We start from the raw sequence: 20,267 nt of genomic DNA on the forward strand, positions 1-20,267 counted from the left end.
TTTAGTTAAATAAAAAAAATTAAAAATTAAAGGAGGATAGCACCTCTGAACAATTATGCAAAATCTGGAAATGAATTAAGAGCAGAGGTATCGCTTACCAAAGACACTGAGGATCATGGTTCCACGGTACATCATGGCGTCGATGGTGCCTCCTTTGAGATGCACAGGCAGCCCGTTGTCCTCCTGCGGAGAGGCAAGGAGTTAGCCCCATTTCACTGGAGGGGACCCCAAAGGTCATCTAGTCACCTGCCCTCTCCCCAGTCCACTTCAATATGTGCGCATCATGCTCAGTGGGCACACTGGGGGCTGCTCTGAGCAACTTCAAGACAACCCTCTTTGAGCTTTGCGTTCCTGGGGGTTGGGCTGGATGACCCCTGGGATCCCCTGCAACACCACAACCGGTGCTGGATTCACGTATAGGCTAAACAAGCTCTAGCCTAGGGCCCCACTCTCTTGGGAGCCCCCCAAAAAATTAAAGGGGGAAAAAACAACTGGATGTACACTTTCAAAATATAAGGTAAAAAACAAATAAAATAAAACCTACATACAGCAACCGTGTTTTGTGTTGTGTCGGCTCCTATGATGTACGCAATGGGCCCTGCCTGCTCGCCTGCTCCCTAAAATATCCCTGGTTTGCTCCTTTCTCTGTAGAGGGTGCCCACATTCTGCAAGGACTGGTTGCACGGCAAATGGTTTTAGATACCTTTTAGGTCCATAAATGACCATATAGCAGGGGTGGCCAACTCCCAAGAGACTGCAATCTACGCACAGAATTAAAAACTGGCAGTGATCAAACCCACTTTTGGGGGGTTCAGGTCAAAGTTGTTGAACTATGCAGAACTGGCAAAATTGACACATAAGCTACAGGACAAGGATAACTGTGACTTTAAAAAGGAATGGGAACCTTTTACAAAGTATTTCAAGATGCAACAAAGTGAACTGGACTCCTTGGCAGGTTTTGAATAAACACTCACAAACTTTTTATTGATAATAACCAGTTAGACAAATTAAGGATTTATACAACTTTGTAACCTGCAGAAAACAGCATTATTGGAGGAATCAAAGACTGGAACTGAGGGAAGTCGGGGTGGGGGTGGGGTGGGGGTTTATTGTGGGAGGGAGGAAAATTGGGGGGGGGAAGAAGGATGATATGTTTCTGGATAATATGTTTTGTTTTAATTTTGAATAAAAAAATTAAAATAATAATAATAAAATGATCATCATCATTGTCATCATCAAAGTAATCATGGAAGGGATCCCAAGGGTCATCTAGTCCAACCCCCTGTGATGCAGGAATCTCAGCTCAAGCATCCATGACAGATGGCCACCCAACCTCTGCTTAAAAGCCTCCAAGGAAGGTCCATCGCCGCTCTATTCAGAGAAAGAACCATCCTTTGAAAAGGAGGACACCTGTGACCAGCCTAGACCCTTCTTCTTTCCCCCTCCCTCTTCTCTCTCTCTCCATCCGTCTCCTACTTTGGAGGTCTTTAAGCAGAGGCTTGACAACCATATGTCAGGAGTGCTCTGATGGTGTTTCCTGCTTGGCAGGGGGTTGGACCCGATGGCCCTTGGGGTCTCTTCCAACTCTATGATTCTATGATTCTTTCCCTCCCTCCCTCCTGCCATGTCCGGTTCAGCAAAGCCACTGCTACCATAAACCCGCTGCTTTCTGGACGCAGCCAAATCTCTCACCTGGAAGAGCTTCTGGTATTCTGGGACCTTGTTCTTCAATGTCCGAGGGGCGGAGGTGGAGAGGAACCGGAGAGAACTGATACGGGAAGCCTAGCGAAGAGAGGAAACGAGGAACAAAAAAAGCAGAATCGCATTAGGAAGTCCCATCTCTTCCCAAGGAGCCATGGATAACCCTTTCCTTCACGAATTTGTCATCTCCAGGCTTGGCTACTGTAATTCGCTCTACGTGGGGCTGCCCTTGAAACTGTCCCAGAAACTCCAGCGGGTGCAGAATGCCGCGGCAAGACTCCTCACAGGGTCCTTGCCGCAGGATCACATTCATCCCGGTGGAATACAGGGTCAGGTTTAAGGTGCTGGTTTTGACCTTTAAAGCCCTAGGACCCTCGTATCTACGGGACTGCCTCTCCTGGTATGTCCCACGGAATAAACAGCAACACCCTAGCGGTCCCGGGCCCTAAGGAAGTCAAATTAGCCTCAACCAGAGCCAGGGCCTTTTCAGTACTGGCCCCGGCCTGGTGGAACGCTCTGTCTCATGAGACCAGGGCCCTGCGGGATCTGATTTCTTTCCGCAGGGCCTGCAAGACAGAGTTGTTCCGCCTGGCCTTTGGCTTGGAATCAACTTGATTCCCTCCCCCTCTTTCCTTTTTCCTTTCTCCTTCTGTGATGGAACTCCTATTTGGAGATTTCCCTGGTTTTTTTTACCAGTCTGGATAGTTGGCCTTGGTGAAGAGTTGACGTTTTCATCCCCAAAAAGTTTTTGATTTGAGTTTCTACTGAAATGAGGCTGCATCTTAATGTTGCATTTTAATCTTGTTTTTAAGTTGTATTTTAATCAATTGTATTGCTGTCTGGTGTTAGCCACCCTTAGCCCGGTCTTGGCTGGGGAGGGTGGGGTTTTTTTATTTATTTATTTATTTATTTATTTATTCATTCATTCATTCATTCATACATGCTACTACTACTACTACTACTACTACTACTACTACTACCTGCTTTAAATTGGTGGCCAGGCCTGCCTCCTGGAGAAGCCCTAAGCCTGGAAAGCTGATGCTATCCAATTTACCCAGAGTTGTCGCTCAGTAGTGTGCTCATAGAATCCTAGAATCCTAGAGTTGGAAGAGACCACAAGGGCCATCGAGTCCAACCCCCTGCCAAGCAGGAAACACCATCAGAGCACTCCTGACATATGGTTGTCAAGCCTCTGCTTAAAGACCTCCAAAGTAGGAGACTCCACCACACTCCTTGGCAGCAAATTCCACTGTCAAACAGCTCTTATGGTCAGGAAGTTCTTCCTAATGTTTAGGTGGAATCCTCTTTCTTGTAGTTTGGATCCATTGCTCCGTGTCCGCTTCTCTGGAGCAGCAGAAAACAACCTTTCTCCCTCCTCTATGTGACATCCTTTTATAGATTTGAACATGGCTATCATATCACCCCTTAACCTCCTCTTCTCCAGGCTAAACATGCCCAGCTCAGGGAACGGATGGATAATTGCAGCCCACCTCTTGGGTTGTTGTGAAGGCGAACCAGCTTAATGTTTGCAAAGGTTTGCCATTAAATCTCTTAAGTTTGCTGCATGTAAATTCTAGTTCACTGTAAATTCAGGTACAACAGATTGCATTTAGCCAGCTGCGGTTACAGCCGCCGTTGGAACTTCTGCTTTCTCCGGAAGCTGAGATGTCAAAGCACTCGGGGCTTTGTCCCTGGGGGCCCTAAAAGCACAAGTGAAAGCTGGGTCCAGTGCCATGCAGAACAGTCGCCACCTGTCCTCCCCCCTTCCCCACCCCACTCCAGACCAGTTGGGTGCGCTCCAGATGTTTTTGACTACAAAACCCACCAGCCATGAACATAAGAGAATAAGGAGAGCCTGCTGGATGCGGCCAGCGTCTCATCTAGTCCAACGTCTTCCCACAGATACCTGTGGGGAATCAGGAATCAGGATCCGACCACAAGAGCTGTCGGATGTGAAACACAAGAGCAGTCAAGTACAACCTTCCTAGAGGGAACATGTTTACACATGGGGAGGAATGTTTGTCCAGCCAGCAGGTCAACTTCCTGTTTCCTTCTGGGCTGGGACAGACTTCCTCTGCATGGGACTAGAGGTGGGCGTGGCCTCACCTGTGCAGGTAACGACAACAGCACAGGGCAGGGCAGCCACCTCTCTCCCTTTGACTACATGCATCGAAGAAGCAACATCTGCTTCGCCAAAGATGCTCTCTTGGCCTCCAGCCCAGAGAGGACAAAGGGACTGTCTCCTTAGGAGATAGCTTCCAGGTGTGTGTTACTTTTCTAAGCTAAGTCTGCCTTCTGGGATCCTATTGTGAACAGAATGATGTGTGAGTAAACCTTTTTATACTTTTATAGAAGACTGCGTTGTGTCTTATCTTTTATGAGGGAATAAGGGAGAAATACCAGAACGGTTATTATAGAGGCTTTAGCGAGCCTGAGCAAACACATCCACTATGAGTTTAAAAAGGGGGATGTTACTCTGCTAAATTGTGAACTTGTTTACACAAGTTGGAAAAGGATATAATCAAACAATCTATCCTCTCCTGCATCCCTGAACATTCCCACAAGAGCGACTCTCCCTTCCTGTGGTTTCCAGCAACTCTCTTCCTCCATGAATTTGTCCCATCCTCTTTTAAAGCCATCCAAGTTGGTTTGCATCGTTGCGGCCCTGTAGCAGGGAGTTCCACAGTTTAACCATGCACTGTGTGAAAAAGGACTTGTGATGGCATGGGACTTGGTCTCGGACTCAGAACCAGAGGGGACTCAGTCTGCACCAGATCCTTTCCCTCAGGCATCACGTAAACCAAGTCTGGGGCCTGATCCTGAAGAGTCCCAGTCTGCACAGGTTCCCCTGCAACAAGCACCAGCTGGGCCGAGTCAGGGGCCTGATCCTGCCCTGGCTCCAGATGCGGGGATTCCCTCATTGCCTCCAGCTGGGCCATCACTTACAGCTGCTCCACTACCAGTTGAGTCAGGGGAGGCTGAGGCGGCCTCTGGACGCAGGATGAGACCCTCCCTGCCTGCAGACTGTCTCACCAGAGTGGTGCATGCTCTAGTTATCTCCCGCTTGGACTCCTGCAATGCGCTCTATGTGGGGCTACCTTTGAAGGTGACCCGGAAACTGCAATTGATTCAGAATGCGGCAGCTAGACTGGTGACTGGGAGCGGCTGCAAAGACCACATAACACCGGTCTTGAAAGACCTACACTGGCTCCCAGTACATTTCCGAGCACAGTTCAAGGTTTTGGTGCTGACCTTGAAAGCCCTAAACGGCTTCGGTCCAGTATCCCTGAAGGAGCGTCTCCACCCCCATCGTTCTGCCCGGACACTGAGGTCCAGCTCCGAGGGCCTTCTGGCGGTTCCCTCCCTGCGAGAAGCCAAGTTACAGGGAACCAGGCAGAGGGCCTTCTTGGTGGTGGCACCTGCCCTGTGGAACGCCCTCCCATCAGATGTCAAAGAGAAGAACAACTACCAAACTTTTAGAAGACATCTGAAGGCAGCCCTGTTTAGGGAAGCTTTTAATGTTTGATGCATTATAGTATTTTAATATTCTGTTGAAAGCCGCCCAGCCAGATGGGTGGGGTATAAATAAATAATAACAAATATCAACAACAACAACAACATTTTGGGCTCGCTTCTCCCCTCTTTCCCCAAAACAAGGCAGTGTGGGGCCTTCGGGCTCTTGCAGTCTTCTTGGTAGGAAAAGTTGGACCGCCCTAATTTAGACGGTTCGTATAGTTAAAGCCGTGGTTTTCCTAGTAGTGATGTATGGAAGTGAGAGCTGGACCATAAAGAAGGCTGGTGGCCGAAGAATGGATGCTTTTGAATTCTGGCGCTGGAGGAGACTCTTGAGAGTCCCATGGACTGCAAGAAGATCAAACTGATCCATTCTGAAGGAAATCAGCCCTGAGTGCTCACTGGAAGGACAGATCCTGAAGCTGAGGCTCCAAGACTTTGGCCACCTCATGAGAAGAGAAGACTCCCTGGAAAAGACCCTGATGTTGGGAAAGATGGAGGGCACAAGGAGAAGGGGACGACAGAGGACGAGATGGTGGGACAGTGTTCTCGAAGCTACCAGCATGAGTCTGACCAAACTGCGGGAGGCAGTGGAAGACAGGAGTGCCTGGCGTGCTCTGGTCCAGGGGGTCACCAAGAGGCGGACACCACTAAAGGACTAAGCAACAACAATTTAGACGGTACCCGGTTGGCGAAGGCAGTCCTAGGCTTAAATCTAGGTTTACTCCAGCTCCTCCCAAAACATCAGTTTTTCAAAAGGTAAAGTATTTCTCCCATGGAAGCAGCAGGTTGGGGGGGGGGGTGGCAGATGGAATAAGTAGCTAAGGCTGATCTCTGTTCTGTGTCTGTTTCACAGGCAAAGAGAAATCTTATGAAATAAATGAAATGAATAGCCCTGTGAGGAAGGACTAGGAAGGACTCAAAATAACCCACTTGGCTGTGAAGTTCAACTGGGTGACCTTGAGCCAGAAACTGCCTCTCAACCTGACCTAAATCTCAGGGTTCTTGTGGGGATTCATTGAGGAGGAAGAGGTTGAATATAAATGCAATCGATAAATAAAGCGATGTAACTAAACTGGTGAGCTGCTCTCCCCCGAAAGCTGCTGTGAACTTCCCAGCGATGGGCAGGAAGAGCAGAACGCCATGATATAGGAGAAGGGAATTAAAAGTGTTTTACAGAGGAATCGATGCCTTTCTCAGACTATCCAAAGAAATATTACAGTATGATGAGCTCACGAGCAGGATTGGAGTTCTGAGCGACAGAAGCAACGAGATTATAATATTGCGGTTTGATAGATTTAATAGACAGAAGTTAGGGTGCAGCCAAAGGGGAGGAACAACAGCAACTTTGGAGAACGGGGCGGAAAGTCAACAAAAATAAGAGAAAAGACGAAATTGCACTTTGGCTGTAGAGGTTTAAAAACGTCGAAACTTACAAAAAAAGTAGAAACTTAACAAAATATAATGGGGGGGGGGAGAAAAAAAGATATAGGAGCAGGGAAAGGGTGGAATATAATCATGCCTGTTTTTTACCCCATGCATCTGACCAAATAGGCTGTATCACACACAGAATTTTCTGCTTCAATATATATATCTTTTTAAAGGGACTCTGGAACAAACTGGAAAGACTATCCCCCTTGTTATGGAAAAATCTAGGTGTGAGGCTGCTCAGTCCCCCAGAAGGTCAGGCAGAGCCCGTGGGTCCCTGGGGAATAAAGGAAGGAGTCCAGCCACCAACCGGAGCAAATAGCTGTAGACCAAAGTTTATTGCGCAACAGGTTCAAAGAGGAATTTTGAACCCCGAGGATGGGGGGACCAGGACTTTTAAAACTTTCCCACCATATCCCAGAACAGTGGCGTAGCGTGGGGGGTGCCAGGGGTGCCGGCCGCACCGGGCGCAACATCTGGGGGGGCGCGAGTCCAGAGGGCCCAGCCCCGTCGTGCCCTCGGCCCGCCCCTATTGTCAGAGCGGCCGGCCAGCCTCTGCCTGCTCCTACCTTGCCCACCCGAGGACTGCGGCAGCGCCCACCCCCGTGGCCACCTACCCCCGCCTCGCCCATTGGCTTGCCTCCCTCGGCCCTGCCTCTCTCCGATGGCCGCGGGTGTGTCCTGCTCGGCGCCGGCGCCTTTTTTCAGGAGGTAGGGAGGCTGGACGGGGAGGTGGGGTCGGAAGCGGGCAGAGAAGGAGGGGAGCTCGTAGCCAAAAGGGCTGCACCGGCCGGCAAAGGGCAGGGGAAAGTTTGGAGAGGAGAAACGCACCGTCATGATTTCCCGGTGGAAGTGGCAGCATCAGGATTAGGGATGGTGAAGCGTAATTACGCACGAATTTCGCTGGGTGAGAGCTTCGGGGATCGATCGGCGGAAATGGCAATCAATTGGAATATGAGAAAGAGAGGGGGGGGACCATCATTCATAGGCATAGATTTGTAGGGTTAGGGGGCGCAAATCCACGGGTTAGGGGGCGCAAATTACTTGCCTTGCCCCGGGTGCTGACAACCCACGCTACGCCGCTGTCCCAGAATACAGTTCGTACAGCATCATTGATACATCACTGATATGTCACAAAAGGGGAGGGGTAGACAGGGGTTAAGGGACGTGGGTGGCGCTGTGGGTTAAACCACAGAGCCTAGGACTTGCCAATCAGAAGTTTGACGGTTCGAATCCCCGCGACGGGGTGAGCTCCCCTTGCTCGGACCCTGCTCCTGCCAACCTAGCAGTTCGAAGGCACGTCAAAGTGCAAGTAGATAAATAGGTACCACTCCGGCGGGAAGGTAAACGGCGTTTCCGTGCGCTGCTCTGGTTCGCCAGAAGCGGCTTAGTCATGCTGGCCACATGACCCAGAAGCTGTACGCCGGCTCCCTTGGCCAATAACGCGAGATGAGTGCCGCAACCCCCGAATCGGCCACGACTGGACCTAATGGTCAGGGATCGCTTTACCTTTAGACAGGGGTTCCACTAGTTTAACCTTGGCAAACATGTCCAGACAAGTCCTTGGTACAAGATTAGCATAAGTAGACATGTCAGGGCAAAACCCAGGTATAAGATGAGCATAGGCAAACACCTCTGAAGTCCCACCACCCATAGTACAATATAACTTCCTTTGCATGTCTGGACCCCTTGGCAAATCTGGTGATGGGATTAGGCTTTCCTTGGCCAACAATCAGCTCAGCAATTGTCACCTCTGGGCACTTCCAGGAGTCCTTTTTCAAGGGGAAAATAGCTTTGGAATGGAGGAAACTGGCAAAGGAGTTGATTTTATACTACAGTAGTACCTCGGGTTACATACGCTTCAGGTTACATACGCTTCAGGTTACAGACTCCGCTAACCCAGAAATAGTACCTTGGGTTAAGAACTCTGCTTCAGGATGAGAGCAGAAATTGTGCAGCGGCAGCAGCAGGAGGCCCCATTAGCTAAAGTGGTGCTTCAGGTTAAGAACAGTTTCAGGTTAAGTACAGACCTCCGGAACAAATTAAGTTCTTAACCTGAAGTACCACTGTATTTTTTAAAGCTAGGTAACTTCCCTGACCTGTCAAGTCGAAAGGATACATTCAGGCATAATACTTGTAAAATTTAACAACTTTAAAGATGTGCTCCCCCCGCCCTGTAATTTCTGTAACACCCTGAAACTGTGTTTCGCCTGTTTGGGCCTCGCCAGCGTTTTTCAACACCAGCAAAAGTCCAGTAGCTTATGGGTTAGGAGCAAGGAAGCTATAGGGCACATAAACACCCCAGGATTAGTGACCTTCTTTTAGCAAGCAGCCGTGCAGAGACAGAGGGAGGGGTCTTTACCAGAAGGGATTTCATGCTCTTGACGTGGTCCTTGCTGCCTCCTTCCTGATCTCTCTCCTTCCCTTGCTTCTCTCTGTCTGTCTCTGCTGACCTCCAGCTGGACCTTACAAGGGCAATTCCTCCCTGCCAGGGCGGAGGGGAGGGGGGGGCCGCCGTTGTTTTCCTTGACCGCCTGCCAGAAGTAAGGGCAGCTGGCGAGTTCAAACTTCGGACTGGAATGCGGAGGCTGGAGGGACATTTCAGAGGGCTTGCGGTGGAGAAGGGGTAGCAGCTGTCTTTAAATGGGACCGTCTTCTGGGATCAGGTTGCACGGAGAAAGCAGATAGGAAAAAGTTCCCCCCCTTCTCTCGTAGCGCTGGAGCTGTACGTTGGGACCAGTGCCAGATTGACGTACAGTATAAGCTAAACAAGTTCTAGCTTAGGCCCTCACTCTCTCGGTAAAGGGACACCTGACCATTAGGTCCAGTCGTGACCGACTCTGGGGTTGCGGCGCTCATCTCACTTTAGTGGCCGAGGGAGCCGGCGTACAGCTTCTGGGTCATGTGGCCAGCAGGACTAAGCCGCTTCTGGAGAACCAGAGCAGCGCACGGAAACGCCGTTTACCTTCCCGCCAGAGCGGTACCTATTTATCTACTTGCACTTTGACGTGCTTTCGAACTGCTAGGTTGGCAGGAGCAGGGTCCGAGCAAGGGGAGCTCACCCCGTCACGGGGATTCGAACCGCCAGCTTTCTGATCGGCAAGTCCTAGGCTCTGTGGTTTAACCCACAGCGCCACCCGCGTCCCACACTCTCTTGGAGGTCCCCCCCAAAAATAAAGGGGGGGAAGTGTATGTACAGTGGTATCTAGGGTTACAGACGCTTCAGGTTACAGACGCTTCAGGTTACAGACTCCGCTAACCCAGAAATAGTACCTTGGGTTAAGAACTTTGCTTCATGATGAGAATAGAAATTGTGCGGCGGCGGTGCGGCGGCAGCAGGAGGCCTCATTAGCTAAAGCGGTACCTCAGGTTAAGAACAGTTTCAGGTTAAGAACAGACCTCCGGAATGAATTAAGTTCTAAACCCGAGGTACTACTGTACATTTCCAAAATATAAGATAAAAAACAAATAAAAAAAAACCTACATCCAGCAAGTGTTTTGTGTTGTGTAGGCTCCTGTGGTGTAAGTCATGGGCCCCTTCTGCTCGTCTGCCCCCTAAAATATCCCTGGTTTGCTCCTTTCTATATATAGGGTGCCAACATTCTGCATGGGCTGTTTGCACGGCAACATGTGCAAATGGCTTGAGATACCTATGAGGTCCATCAATGACCATCTAGCTAGATAGGACAGTTGGACGTATAAAGGGCTCCATTACCTTCAGTAGTTTAGGGCCTCATCAAACCTAAATCTGGCCCTGAGTGGGACCGTATTCTGGGATCAGGTTTGCATGGCATAGAACAATAAAAGCAGACAGAGTTGGCCACTGTGAGAAGAGGATGCTGGGATTGATGGCCCATTGGCCTGATCAAGCGGACTATTCCTAAATCCTTCGGTGGCCATCATCACAGCCTCCTGTGGGAGTCAGTTCCATAGTTCAACAATGTTCTGGAAACTAAATGGTCAACCTTTCCATTCTCCATGATCTTCTTTGGCAATCCCTCACAGCTGAATAAGATTGTCTTCCATGAACACGGTTTCAACAATGAGTCCGTAAGTGACTGTGGAGGCCAATTCTGGATCCACACGTCCTTCCACAGTGGGGACATTGGTTCCCGGGTGGGAGTTGATCCTGGTGTGGATTTGCCAAGCGTGCCTTCCTCTTAGCACGTTTCTCCCTTGCGTCCTGAGTTCGAGTGTCTTCAAAGCCCAGGACACCTTTGGTAAAGACTGTTCTCCAACTGGAGCGCTCGCAGGCCAGTGTTTCCCAACTGTTTGTGTTTATACTACATTTTTTAGATTTGCCTTGAGACAGTCTTTAAACCTCTTGTTGACCACCACCATTCTTAAGTTTGGAATAGAGCATTCTTATGCTTTGGAAGACCATAATCAGGCATCCGCACAACATGACCAGTCCAACGAAGTTGATGTTGAAGAATCATTGCTTCAACACCGGTGATCTCCTTGATAAAGAGTTTTGTGAAACCCTAAAGTCTGCATTTGCCTACAGCGGCCCAAGTTGGTCTGATCAAAGCAATCGTTCTGCAATCTGCGACTCCACGAGGAGCTGAGCCTTTGCTTCTCAGTCATCGCACAGGGAAGCGAAACCAGCCTCGTCCTTCTCCTTTTAAACACCATATCGGTGTCTTGCTCGCCTACTGAAAGGACAACATCAGATCAGGGCATGTGCATTGCTGCTGTGCAACCCCAGGCTGGGACATCTTAGGTAGCTGGTTTATACAAAGTCAGATAGTTGGTTCAACTGAGCTCAGGTAGAGGACCTGATGGTTTTTTTCCTAGCCTAATTTAGGAATACTGGAACTGAAGTTTGCGCTCTGTGGCTGAGCTATGACTCCCTGATGACTGAGAACAATCTAGCCAATGTTTTTGTCGTCAGACATTGGGATTACAGAACCCTTCTTGAGGGTTTCTATACCCGGGGTTGAACGTTGACAGAGCAACTGGGTTCCTCTCCTTGCTGTTTTCCCCTCCTTTCTTCATCAGCTCTGCTTTGCTTGCAGGTATGATGACAGCCAATTCAGTGGCTCTGGGTTTCTTCTGCATGAGTTTCTTCTGGTTGCTGGTTCGCCCTGAGGATCTCTGGAGGCAGCAGCAGGCCAAGGTGGAGAACTCTAGGTAGGTAGAACCTCGTGCAAAGGTGAGAGAGGATGGGCAGAAAGTGGGACGGGATGAATCTGTGGACTCTCAGTCTCTGCATGTTGTCTTTGTCCATGGAGTTTTCTTGGCCCGGATACTGGAGTGGCTTTCCGGTTCCTGCTCCAATTAAAAGATGCCTGCTTCTTGGGAGAAAAGCAACGACAAACCTAGACAGCATCTTAAAAAGCAGAGACATCCCCTTGCCGACAAAGGCCCTTTTAGTTAAAGCTCTGGTTTTCCCAGTAGTGATGTATGGAAGTGAGAGCTGGACCATAAAGAAGGCTGATCACCAGAGAATGGATGCTTTTGAATTATGATGCTGGAGGAGACTCTTGAGAGACCCATGGACTGCAAGAAGATCCAACCTCTCCATTCTGAAGGAAATCAGCCCTGAGTGCTCACTGGAAGGACAGATCCTGAAGCTGAGGCTTCAAGACTTTGGCCACCTCATGAGAAGAGAAGACTCCCTGGAAAAGACCCTGATGTTGGGAAAGATGGAGGGCAGAAGGAGAAGGGGACGACAGAGGACGAGATGGTGGGACAGTGTTCTTGAAGCTACCAGCATGAGTTTGACCAAACTGTGGGAGGCAGTGGAAGACAGCAGTGCCTGGCGTGCTCTGGTCCAGGGGGTCACAAAGAGTCGGACACAACTAAACAACACTCTCTGCATTGCAGGTGGGGATGGACGGAGAATTTCAGTTTGTGTTTTAATGAAAAACCTGATTCACGCTTCCCAGAACAACATGCAAACTGGAATACAGCTGTCATGAGAATTTTGTGCATCTCTGAATTTTGCAATACAGTTCTCCAAGCAAAACTGTGTATCAAAGCGCTCATAAAACTGTACTCTTTTCAGCACCTGCTAAAAGCATTTTTGTTTAGACAAGCCTAGGCAGAGATGTAGAATGATGACATGTGTTTTCATCTGTTTTTAGTTGATTGTTGGTTTCATTTTATTTTTTGATGTTTTAAATAGTGGTTTTTATTTTACTGATAGTTTTACTGTTTCGCTCTTTTTGTAAACCACTTTGAGGTTTTCTTTTGTTTTCTACACAATCAAGTACTATATACTGTATTTTTCCGTATATAAGACTACTTTTTTTTTAAACAAAAAATTATGTTAAAAGGGGGAGGTAGTCTTATACACAGGGGGCAATCCCCCCCCCATTTTCTAATTTTGAGTCCCCCAAAATACGGGGTGTCATACACGGGGGCATGCTATACACGGAAAAATACAGTAAATGTTAGGAAATAAAAATAAGGTAGATGAATATGTTAGGTGAAATGGCTTGCAAAAATGTGTAATTAATGAGAAATTGACCTTAAAAATTTTCACGAGGACTTTTATACACACACACAGTGAAAGTGTTTACTAAAAGGAAAGGTTGGTTGGAAGTCACCCTGGGCAAGATAGAGACTAAAAAATTCAATAAATAAATAAAACCGCAAACTGGTACAGAAATGTTGGGAACTGATCTTGTTTAAAAAATATATATTTTATTGAAAAAATTCAATGGACAAATAAAGTGAAAGAAAGGTGCTTGAAACTGCAATACGATATGCAGGTGCATAAGTAAGGTGATTATTCCAACGAGTATACAATTATTAACAAGTCGTAATATTTTTAAATAAATGCATTCTAAGTATTATTGCATTTATCCATACACAATCTGCGTCTAAAAGCAATCTGTTCATTTTCTATCCCTTGATCAAAGGGGGGGAGGGAGTTCATAGTATTATCTTTCCAGTGAATCGGTATCAGTCTTTTGGTGGAAGTGAGGGGGCGAAGAATGAACTGATCTGAAGACTTTTGATAGGAGGAGAAACCGGGAGACTTCTCTTTCTCTGACTGCAGGTCCTGTCCTTGGCGATGCATGAGCTTTGTCCAGATGTGGCCGGGAACCTTCTGCATAGTGAGTAAAAGTTTCTGATTCGGGGACACTCCCTTTTTGAACAGTTAACATCTCTGCTGTCAGGGGTTCAGGGACAGAGGCACAAGGGAGAGAGGAGATGGAGAGCGAAGGGGAGGGATCTGAGGGCAGCATAGGGGAGTATGGCAGTGACCCGAGAGATTCCATGAGCTTCTCCAGCGAATCAGAAGATTCCCAGAAGGAGGCGCCGATGGTTAGGGCGAGGGGGGTCCCAGGGGGGACACACCAGAAACAGGGGGCCAGCGGGAACTCCCAAAGCAGCAGCTGGAAATCAGGACCAGCTTCCCCACCAGAGCAGAGTGGGGGGGAAGAGTCCCAGGTGTCAGGTCCAGCTAGCCACCCCGAAGGGGGAAGCAGTGACAGGAGCAGTGAAATGGTCAGAAGGAAGGTTACCGGCTGGGCGCGCGCGCCAAGTTCAAATGTACAGGCGCGCGGGAAAGCAGAAAGCCCGGATCGGGAACCAGGTCCTAAAGCCCGCCGGAGGCAGGGAGAAGACTCAGGGGACTCAGCGTCAGAAGAGTCTAGGAAGGGCGAGACCCCAGCTGACAGGCGGAGCCAGAGGCGGAAAGAGCAAAGGAAGAGGTGGAGCAAGGCTAGGGTCTTGAACTGGGGTCTGGGGGGAGGAGACTCAGACGGAGCTTCAGCGGTCTAGAGGTTAAGACGTAGAGCTGCGCGCTGCTGATGTGAAAGACAAACTGAACTTGAATAAAGACTTTTGTATATAATAACGGACTGGCGTTGGTCCTTTGTGAGCTGGGACCTCGGGCAGTTCTGACATCTGCGTATTACCTGGCTTAATAAGACAGTGGCAGAGCAGTTGCAAGAGGTAAAGGTAAAGGACCCCTGGACGGTTAAGTCTGGTCCAGGGGTCGGCAACCTAAGGCCCATGGGTCACAAGCAGCCCTTGGGGTTGTTTAACTGGCCCACAAGCTGCCCCCAAACCAAGACGCCGGCTCGGCGAGTCCCCACGTGCAGCGCTAAACCGGTGCAGCACAGCACAGCACAGGGACTCGCTCTCGCGGCACCGGAAATCAAGTCTCCACATGCGCAGATGGCGAAAATCGCATCTGCACACAGGCAGACATCGGAAATCACGTCTGCGCAGACACAGACACCGGAAATCGCTGGTGCGCGTGCTCTTTCGCTCATGTGCGATCCAGCCCATGGAGGGATTTCTGCTGGAGTGAAGCAGCCCAGGCAAGGTAAACCTTGGCGACCCCTGGTCTAGTCAAAGGCGACTCTGGGGTTGCGGCGCTCATCTCGCTTTCAGGCCGAGGGAGCCGGTGTTTGTCCACAGACAGCTTTCCGCGTTATGTGGCCAGCAGGACTAAACCACTATTGGTGCACGGAGGACCGTGGCAAGTGCCAGAGCGCATGGAAACGCAGTTTACCTTCCCGCCACAGCGGTACCAATTTATCTACTGGTGCTGGTGTGCTTTTGAACTGCTAGGTTGGCAGGAGCTGGGACTGAGCAACGGGAGCTCACCCCGTCGTGGGGATTCGAACCGCCAACCTTCCGATCGGCAAGCCCAAGAGGCTCAGTGGTTTAGACCACAGCGCCATCCATGAGAAGGGGTTAAAAGAAGCAGCCGTGGGGGGACTCTAGCTCCCATCAGCCCCAGGCAACATGCCCAGTGGCAAGGGATGATGGGAGTTGTAGTTCAATGGAGTTTGTACTTGGTCCAATAGCAGGAGGAGAAATATGAGTTGAAGGGAACAGAAATGAAATCAAACCTCTGCTTAATTTTTAAAGGTAAAGGTAAAGGGACCCGACCATTAGGTCCAGTCGTGGCCGACTCTGGGGTTGCGCGCTCATCTCGCTTTACTGGCCGAGGAAGCCGGTGTACAGCTTCCAGGTCATGTGGCCAGCATGACTAAGCCGCTTCTGGCGAACCAGAGCAGCGCACGGAAACACCGTTTACCTTCCCGCCAGAGCGGTACCTATTTATCTACTTGCACTTGGACGTGCTTTCGAACTGCTAGGTTGGCAGGAGCAGGAACCGAGCAACGGGAGCTCATTCCGCCGCAGGGATTCGAACCGCCGACCTTCTGATCGGCAAGTTCTAGGCTCTGTGTTTTAACCCACAGCGCCACCCGCGTCCCTTAATTGTTAAGCTGTATTAATAAATAGAGGATAGCTCAGCCAAGTAGAGCATGAGATTCTTAATCTCAGGGTTGTGGGTCCAAGCCCCACGTTGGGTGAAAGATTCCTGGGTTGGACTGGATGATCCCTGGAGCCCGTTCAAACTTTACAATTCTACGAATCACACACACACAAACACAAAAAGGGGGAAATGAGGTTTGTGGCTATGCTGTACCTTCGGGAATCTAACCCATCTTCTGCTTCCTGACATGCATTTGTAGGCTCTGGGAAGGAGGTTTGAGTGTGCCCTGCCGAAAGACGCAAACACCTGGACTATCCACGGATTATGGTGAGGCCATCTCATTTGGGCTGGTCTGGGAGGCATGCATTTATTGCTTGGACTTAAGTGAAGTATTTATTTTCTTACTTAAATATATATATTAAGCAGTGCCGGATTCACATATAAGCTGCACAAGCTCTAGCCTAGGGTCCCCAGAAAATTTAGAGGGTGGAAAAGTGGATGTACATTTCCAAAATATAAGATAAAAAACAAATAAAATAAAACCTACCTACAGCAACCATGTTTTGTGTTGTGTAGGCTCCTGTGATGTAAGTCCTGGGCCCTGCCTGCTTGCCTGCTCCCTAAACTATCCTGGGTTTGCTCCTTTCTATATATAGGGTGCCTACATTCTGCATGGACTGGTTGTAGGGCAACATGGGCAAATGGCTTGAGATACCTATGAGGTCCACAAATTACCACCTAGCATATATTCAACACACACACAAAAAATAGCGACGATTTGTTGTTGACAAAGGACAGCTGGACATAGAAAGGGCCCCATTATCTTCAGTAGCTTAGGGCCTCATCATACCTAAATCTGGCCATGAGTGTGTGTGTGTGTACATGCGTGTACACACACACACACACACACACACACACACACACTACTTAAAAATATCAGAGCTGCTTACAACAATTATACTTAAAACCATACAATTAAAACCATAGAACAAAGTTAAATTAAGACAATATGATGCATTCTTAATTGCCTGCTGTTCCAGCCTCCTTCACCTCCTCTTCCTGCCCTTGAAACCCACAGGCCCAGCAACATCATGGGCTGCTGCCCATATCGATACCTCTTCCCCTCCGACCTGGTGGTGAGTAGAACCTTTTTGCTGCAAAGTTTGGCTTTGGTGGCCCTGCTTCCAACGACCTGGGACAGCTCAGCGGGTAGAGCGCGAGACATTTAATTTTAGGTTTCTGGGTTCGAACAAGGCGACCCTTGTGGTTTCTTGGTTCGATTTATATACCGCCCTATACCCAGAGGTCTCCGGGTGGTTCGCGGAAAAGATCACAATATATAAAATCAAAATAAGAACAATAACCGCAGTCCTGTCCCAAGAGGCTTCCTCTGCTGCTGCTGGTAAAGGTAAAGGTACCCCTGCCCGAACGGGCCAGTCTTGACAGACTCTGGGGTTTGTGCGCCCATCTCACTCAAGAGGCCGGGGGCCAGCGCTGTCCGGAGACACTTCCGGGTCACGTGGCCAGCGTGACAAAGCTGCATCTGGCGAGCCAGCGCAGCACACGGAACGCCGTTTACCTTCCCGCTGGTAAGCGGTACCTATTTATCTACTTGCACCCGGGGGTGCTTTCGAACTGCTAGGTTGGCAGGCGCTGGGACCGAGCAGCGGGAGCGCACCCCGCCGCGGGGATTCGAACCGCCGACCTTTTGATCGGCAAGCCCTAGGCGCTGAGGCTTTTACCCACAGCGCCACCCGCGTCCCCTAGCTGCTGCTGGTGTTCCCTCCCTAAAAAAAATTGTCGGTAACTCTGGGAAATGGGGGACGGGGGATGGGCCGGGACGCCAAAGGTATTTTTGCACCACGGCGCCGGATATGATTAAGAGGGCCCTGATCCGCCCCTTGAGCTGACTTGCCTAACGGTAGGGCCAGCCCCAGACGTAGTCCTCAGGATGATACGACTGTCTCAAGTAGCCTGCTCCCTGTCAGGAGTTCAGCCTACACTCGAGTAGGACCCTGGCAGAGACACATGCCCGACTGGCATGTTCTCTCCCTCCTGGTCGATTGTTCGGGAGTTTCAAAAGCTTTCTTCATCCCGAACATCACAGCGACCGATGCCACCAGACACCGGCACACTTAGGGATCCGCAGAGTTTGTGCAACTCAGCATTTTGGCTAATCTACGTCATTTACATATAAACACACATGGAGCACTGCAACACGGCTCCCTCGCTCTCTAGCATCAGACAGCAAAGAGAAAAAGAACAAAGGACAATAGTCCCACTTGACGGAACACAGGAACACAAACATCCTGTCTCCGTCACTTCCCACTCGGTGGAATCAAAACATACACCGTCATGTGAAAGACAACAATCCCATGACTGCAATCACGGAGCAGGAATACTAACACTCCCCACCACCTTCCTTTCCTGCAGGACTTGACGTCTGAACTGAACGAGCATTGGCCGTCCTTCATCAACCTGAGCAACTTCCAGTTCTGGTATCCAAGGCTGGGGGCTTAACAGAGAAGGGGGCTGGGGTTGGAGAAGGGACATGCGGTAGCTGGGGCTGATGGAAGCCGTAGTCCCAAACATCTGGCGGGGGCAGAGTTGGGGAAGGCTCAGGTGGAGAGACGCTGGGTGTGCCTGCCAACGGCTGTTTCCTCCCGCACAGGGACAAAGAGTGGCAGAAACACGGGAGCTGCGCCGGCTGCGTGGAAGCACTGAGCTCTCCCGACAAATACTTCCGAGCCGCCCTCTTCCTGCGCACAAAATATAACATCGACAGGTGAGCTGATATGGCCGTGCGGTGTATCACAATTTGGATTCGGTGGGAAAGATGTACATAAAACACAACTAAAACCCAAACGGCATCTAGCACAGTGCGCCTTACAATGGCTGCCACAGGCAGAAAAATAATTAAGTGCCCCACCAAAATCACCATCATTTTTCAAGTGGTCTCTAGGGCAGAAAGGAGTCGCTGCTGTAGCTCAATAACCCTGTTTTACATTCTCTTTCTGAACACAGCGCCTTTCAAAGAGCTGCCATCATCCCATCTTGTATCCAGAGCTACCAGGTACCTATTCCGTCCTATTTTTTGTTTCCGTGGAGATCTGAGAAATTGGGGAGGAGAGGGAGGTGGGTTACGGAAGGCCGCCATAAAATAGCTGGGTCCTCATTCCACTTTTAATTCATCTCCTCATCCTCCTGGCCTGCTATAAGTCTATTAACGTGGTTATTATTATTTATTATTATTATTATTATTTATTGGATTTCTACACCACCCTATACCAGGAGGTCTCAGGGCAGTTCACAGAAAAGATTCACAGAAAAGGTTGTGTATGCACTATCTCTTCAAAGGACAATCTTCCCCTCAAAGAATTCTGGGCACTGTAGTTTAATAAGGGTTCCTTTGAATGGTAATTCAGGGAGGGTTAAACCGCAGTGCCCAGAATTCTTTGAGGGAAACAACTATCGTATTTTTCGCTCTATAGGACGCACCAGACCAGAAGACGCACCTAGTTTTTAGAGGGGGAAATCAAGAAAAAAAATTATTCCCCCCCCAGCCCCAAAGAGCAGCGGACAGCATATGATTCTGGGCCTGGGAGAGACTTAGCTTGAAAACCCCAGAGAGCTGCTGCTGGCAGCCTGTGTAGACAACACTGATATGGGTGGACCAATGGCTTAGCAGCTTCCTGTATATGTCCTAACTGTAGTTCTCTGCCCCATCCTGCCTGCAATTCTCATTCTCAGCTCAGCACCTTCATGACTGTGTTGCGGCCCGTCCTGGGAGACCAATATGAACTCCAGTGCGTGACTGACGTTCGGGTGGGTTACCTTTTCTTTAGCTATGAAGTGTTCAAGGGTTAATTTGTTTACTCGTTTTTCGATACAAACATCAACCGCAAAAGACACATACAACAAAAACAACAACACAATTTGACAATTCAGATTTGAATACACGGATATACCTATGACTACACCTTTTTAAACAATATTTTTCGATCGCTCTCCTCTCCCCCTACTTCCCACCACTATCCGCCTTATCGCTTAAATATTCATTCCAGATTTCTTCATATTTATCCGTTCTTATTTTTTTCGTCGACATGCAATTCGTTCGTATGTAGCCAGTCTGTCCATATTATCAATCCATGTGCTCAGTGGAATCTTTTTGCGGCTCTTCCAATTCATCAAACAAGTTTTTTTTTTCTTCTAATATACCACGGTACCCCTCCTCTTCTCAAATCTTTTTTTTCCTCTTTGCAGGGGCGTCAAATATTGGTGCAAATAAAGGTTTCGCTCCACAGCAATTTCTCCTCCAGCTGCATCGAGGACTCCGACTACAACATCTCCCCTTATAAGCCCTGCGGGAGCGAAAGGATGGTTTTCTATTTTCCCACCAGCCAGAAGTTCCCACGCAACCCCTGCCCCTGACTCC

General features: G+C 49.2%; 1 protein-coding gene across 1 annotated transcript in view; it reads left to right on the forward strand.

The window, feature by feature from the left end:
• The first annotated feature begins 4,003 nt into the window (after window positions 1-4,003).
• The window catches only part of ADAD2 (adenosine deaminase domain containing 2), a 45,456-nt gene continuing 29,192 nt past the window's right edge, over window positions 4,004-20,267 (forward strand). The window contains exons 1-10 of the mRNA XM_082232520.1: window positions 4,004-4,025; window positions 11,661-11,775; window positions 13,652-13,709; window positions 16,092-16,159; window positions 16,911-16,968; window positions 18,266-18,330; window positions 18,504-18,617; window positions 18,857-18,905; window positions 19,583-19,657; window positions 20,096-20,258. Of these exons, the coding sequence (XP_082088646.1) occupies window positions 4,019-4,025; window positions 11,661-11,775; window positions 13,652-13,709; window positions 16,092-16,159; window positions 16,911-16,968; window positions 18,266-18,330; window positions 18,504-18,617; window positions 18,857-18,905; window positions 19,583-19,657; window positions 20,096-20,258 (772 nt within the window). The 5' untranslated portion in view covers window positions 4,004-4,018. The remainder of the gene's footprint in view (window positions 4,026-11,660; window positions 11,776-13,651; window positions 13,710-16,091; window positions 16,160-16,910; window positions 16,969-18,265; window positions 18,331-18,503; window positions 18,618-18,856; window positions 18,906-19,582; window positions 19,658-20,095; window positions 20,259-20,267) is intronic.

Source organism: Podarcis vaucheri (assembly GCF_965113315.1).
Source record: "Podarcis vaucheri genome assembly, chromosome: 7".
NCBI lineage: Eukaryota > Metazoa > Chordata > Lepidosauria > Squamata > Lacertidae > Podarcis > Podarcis vaucheri.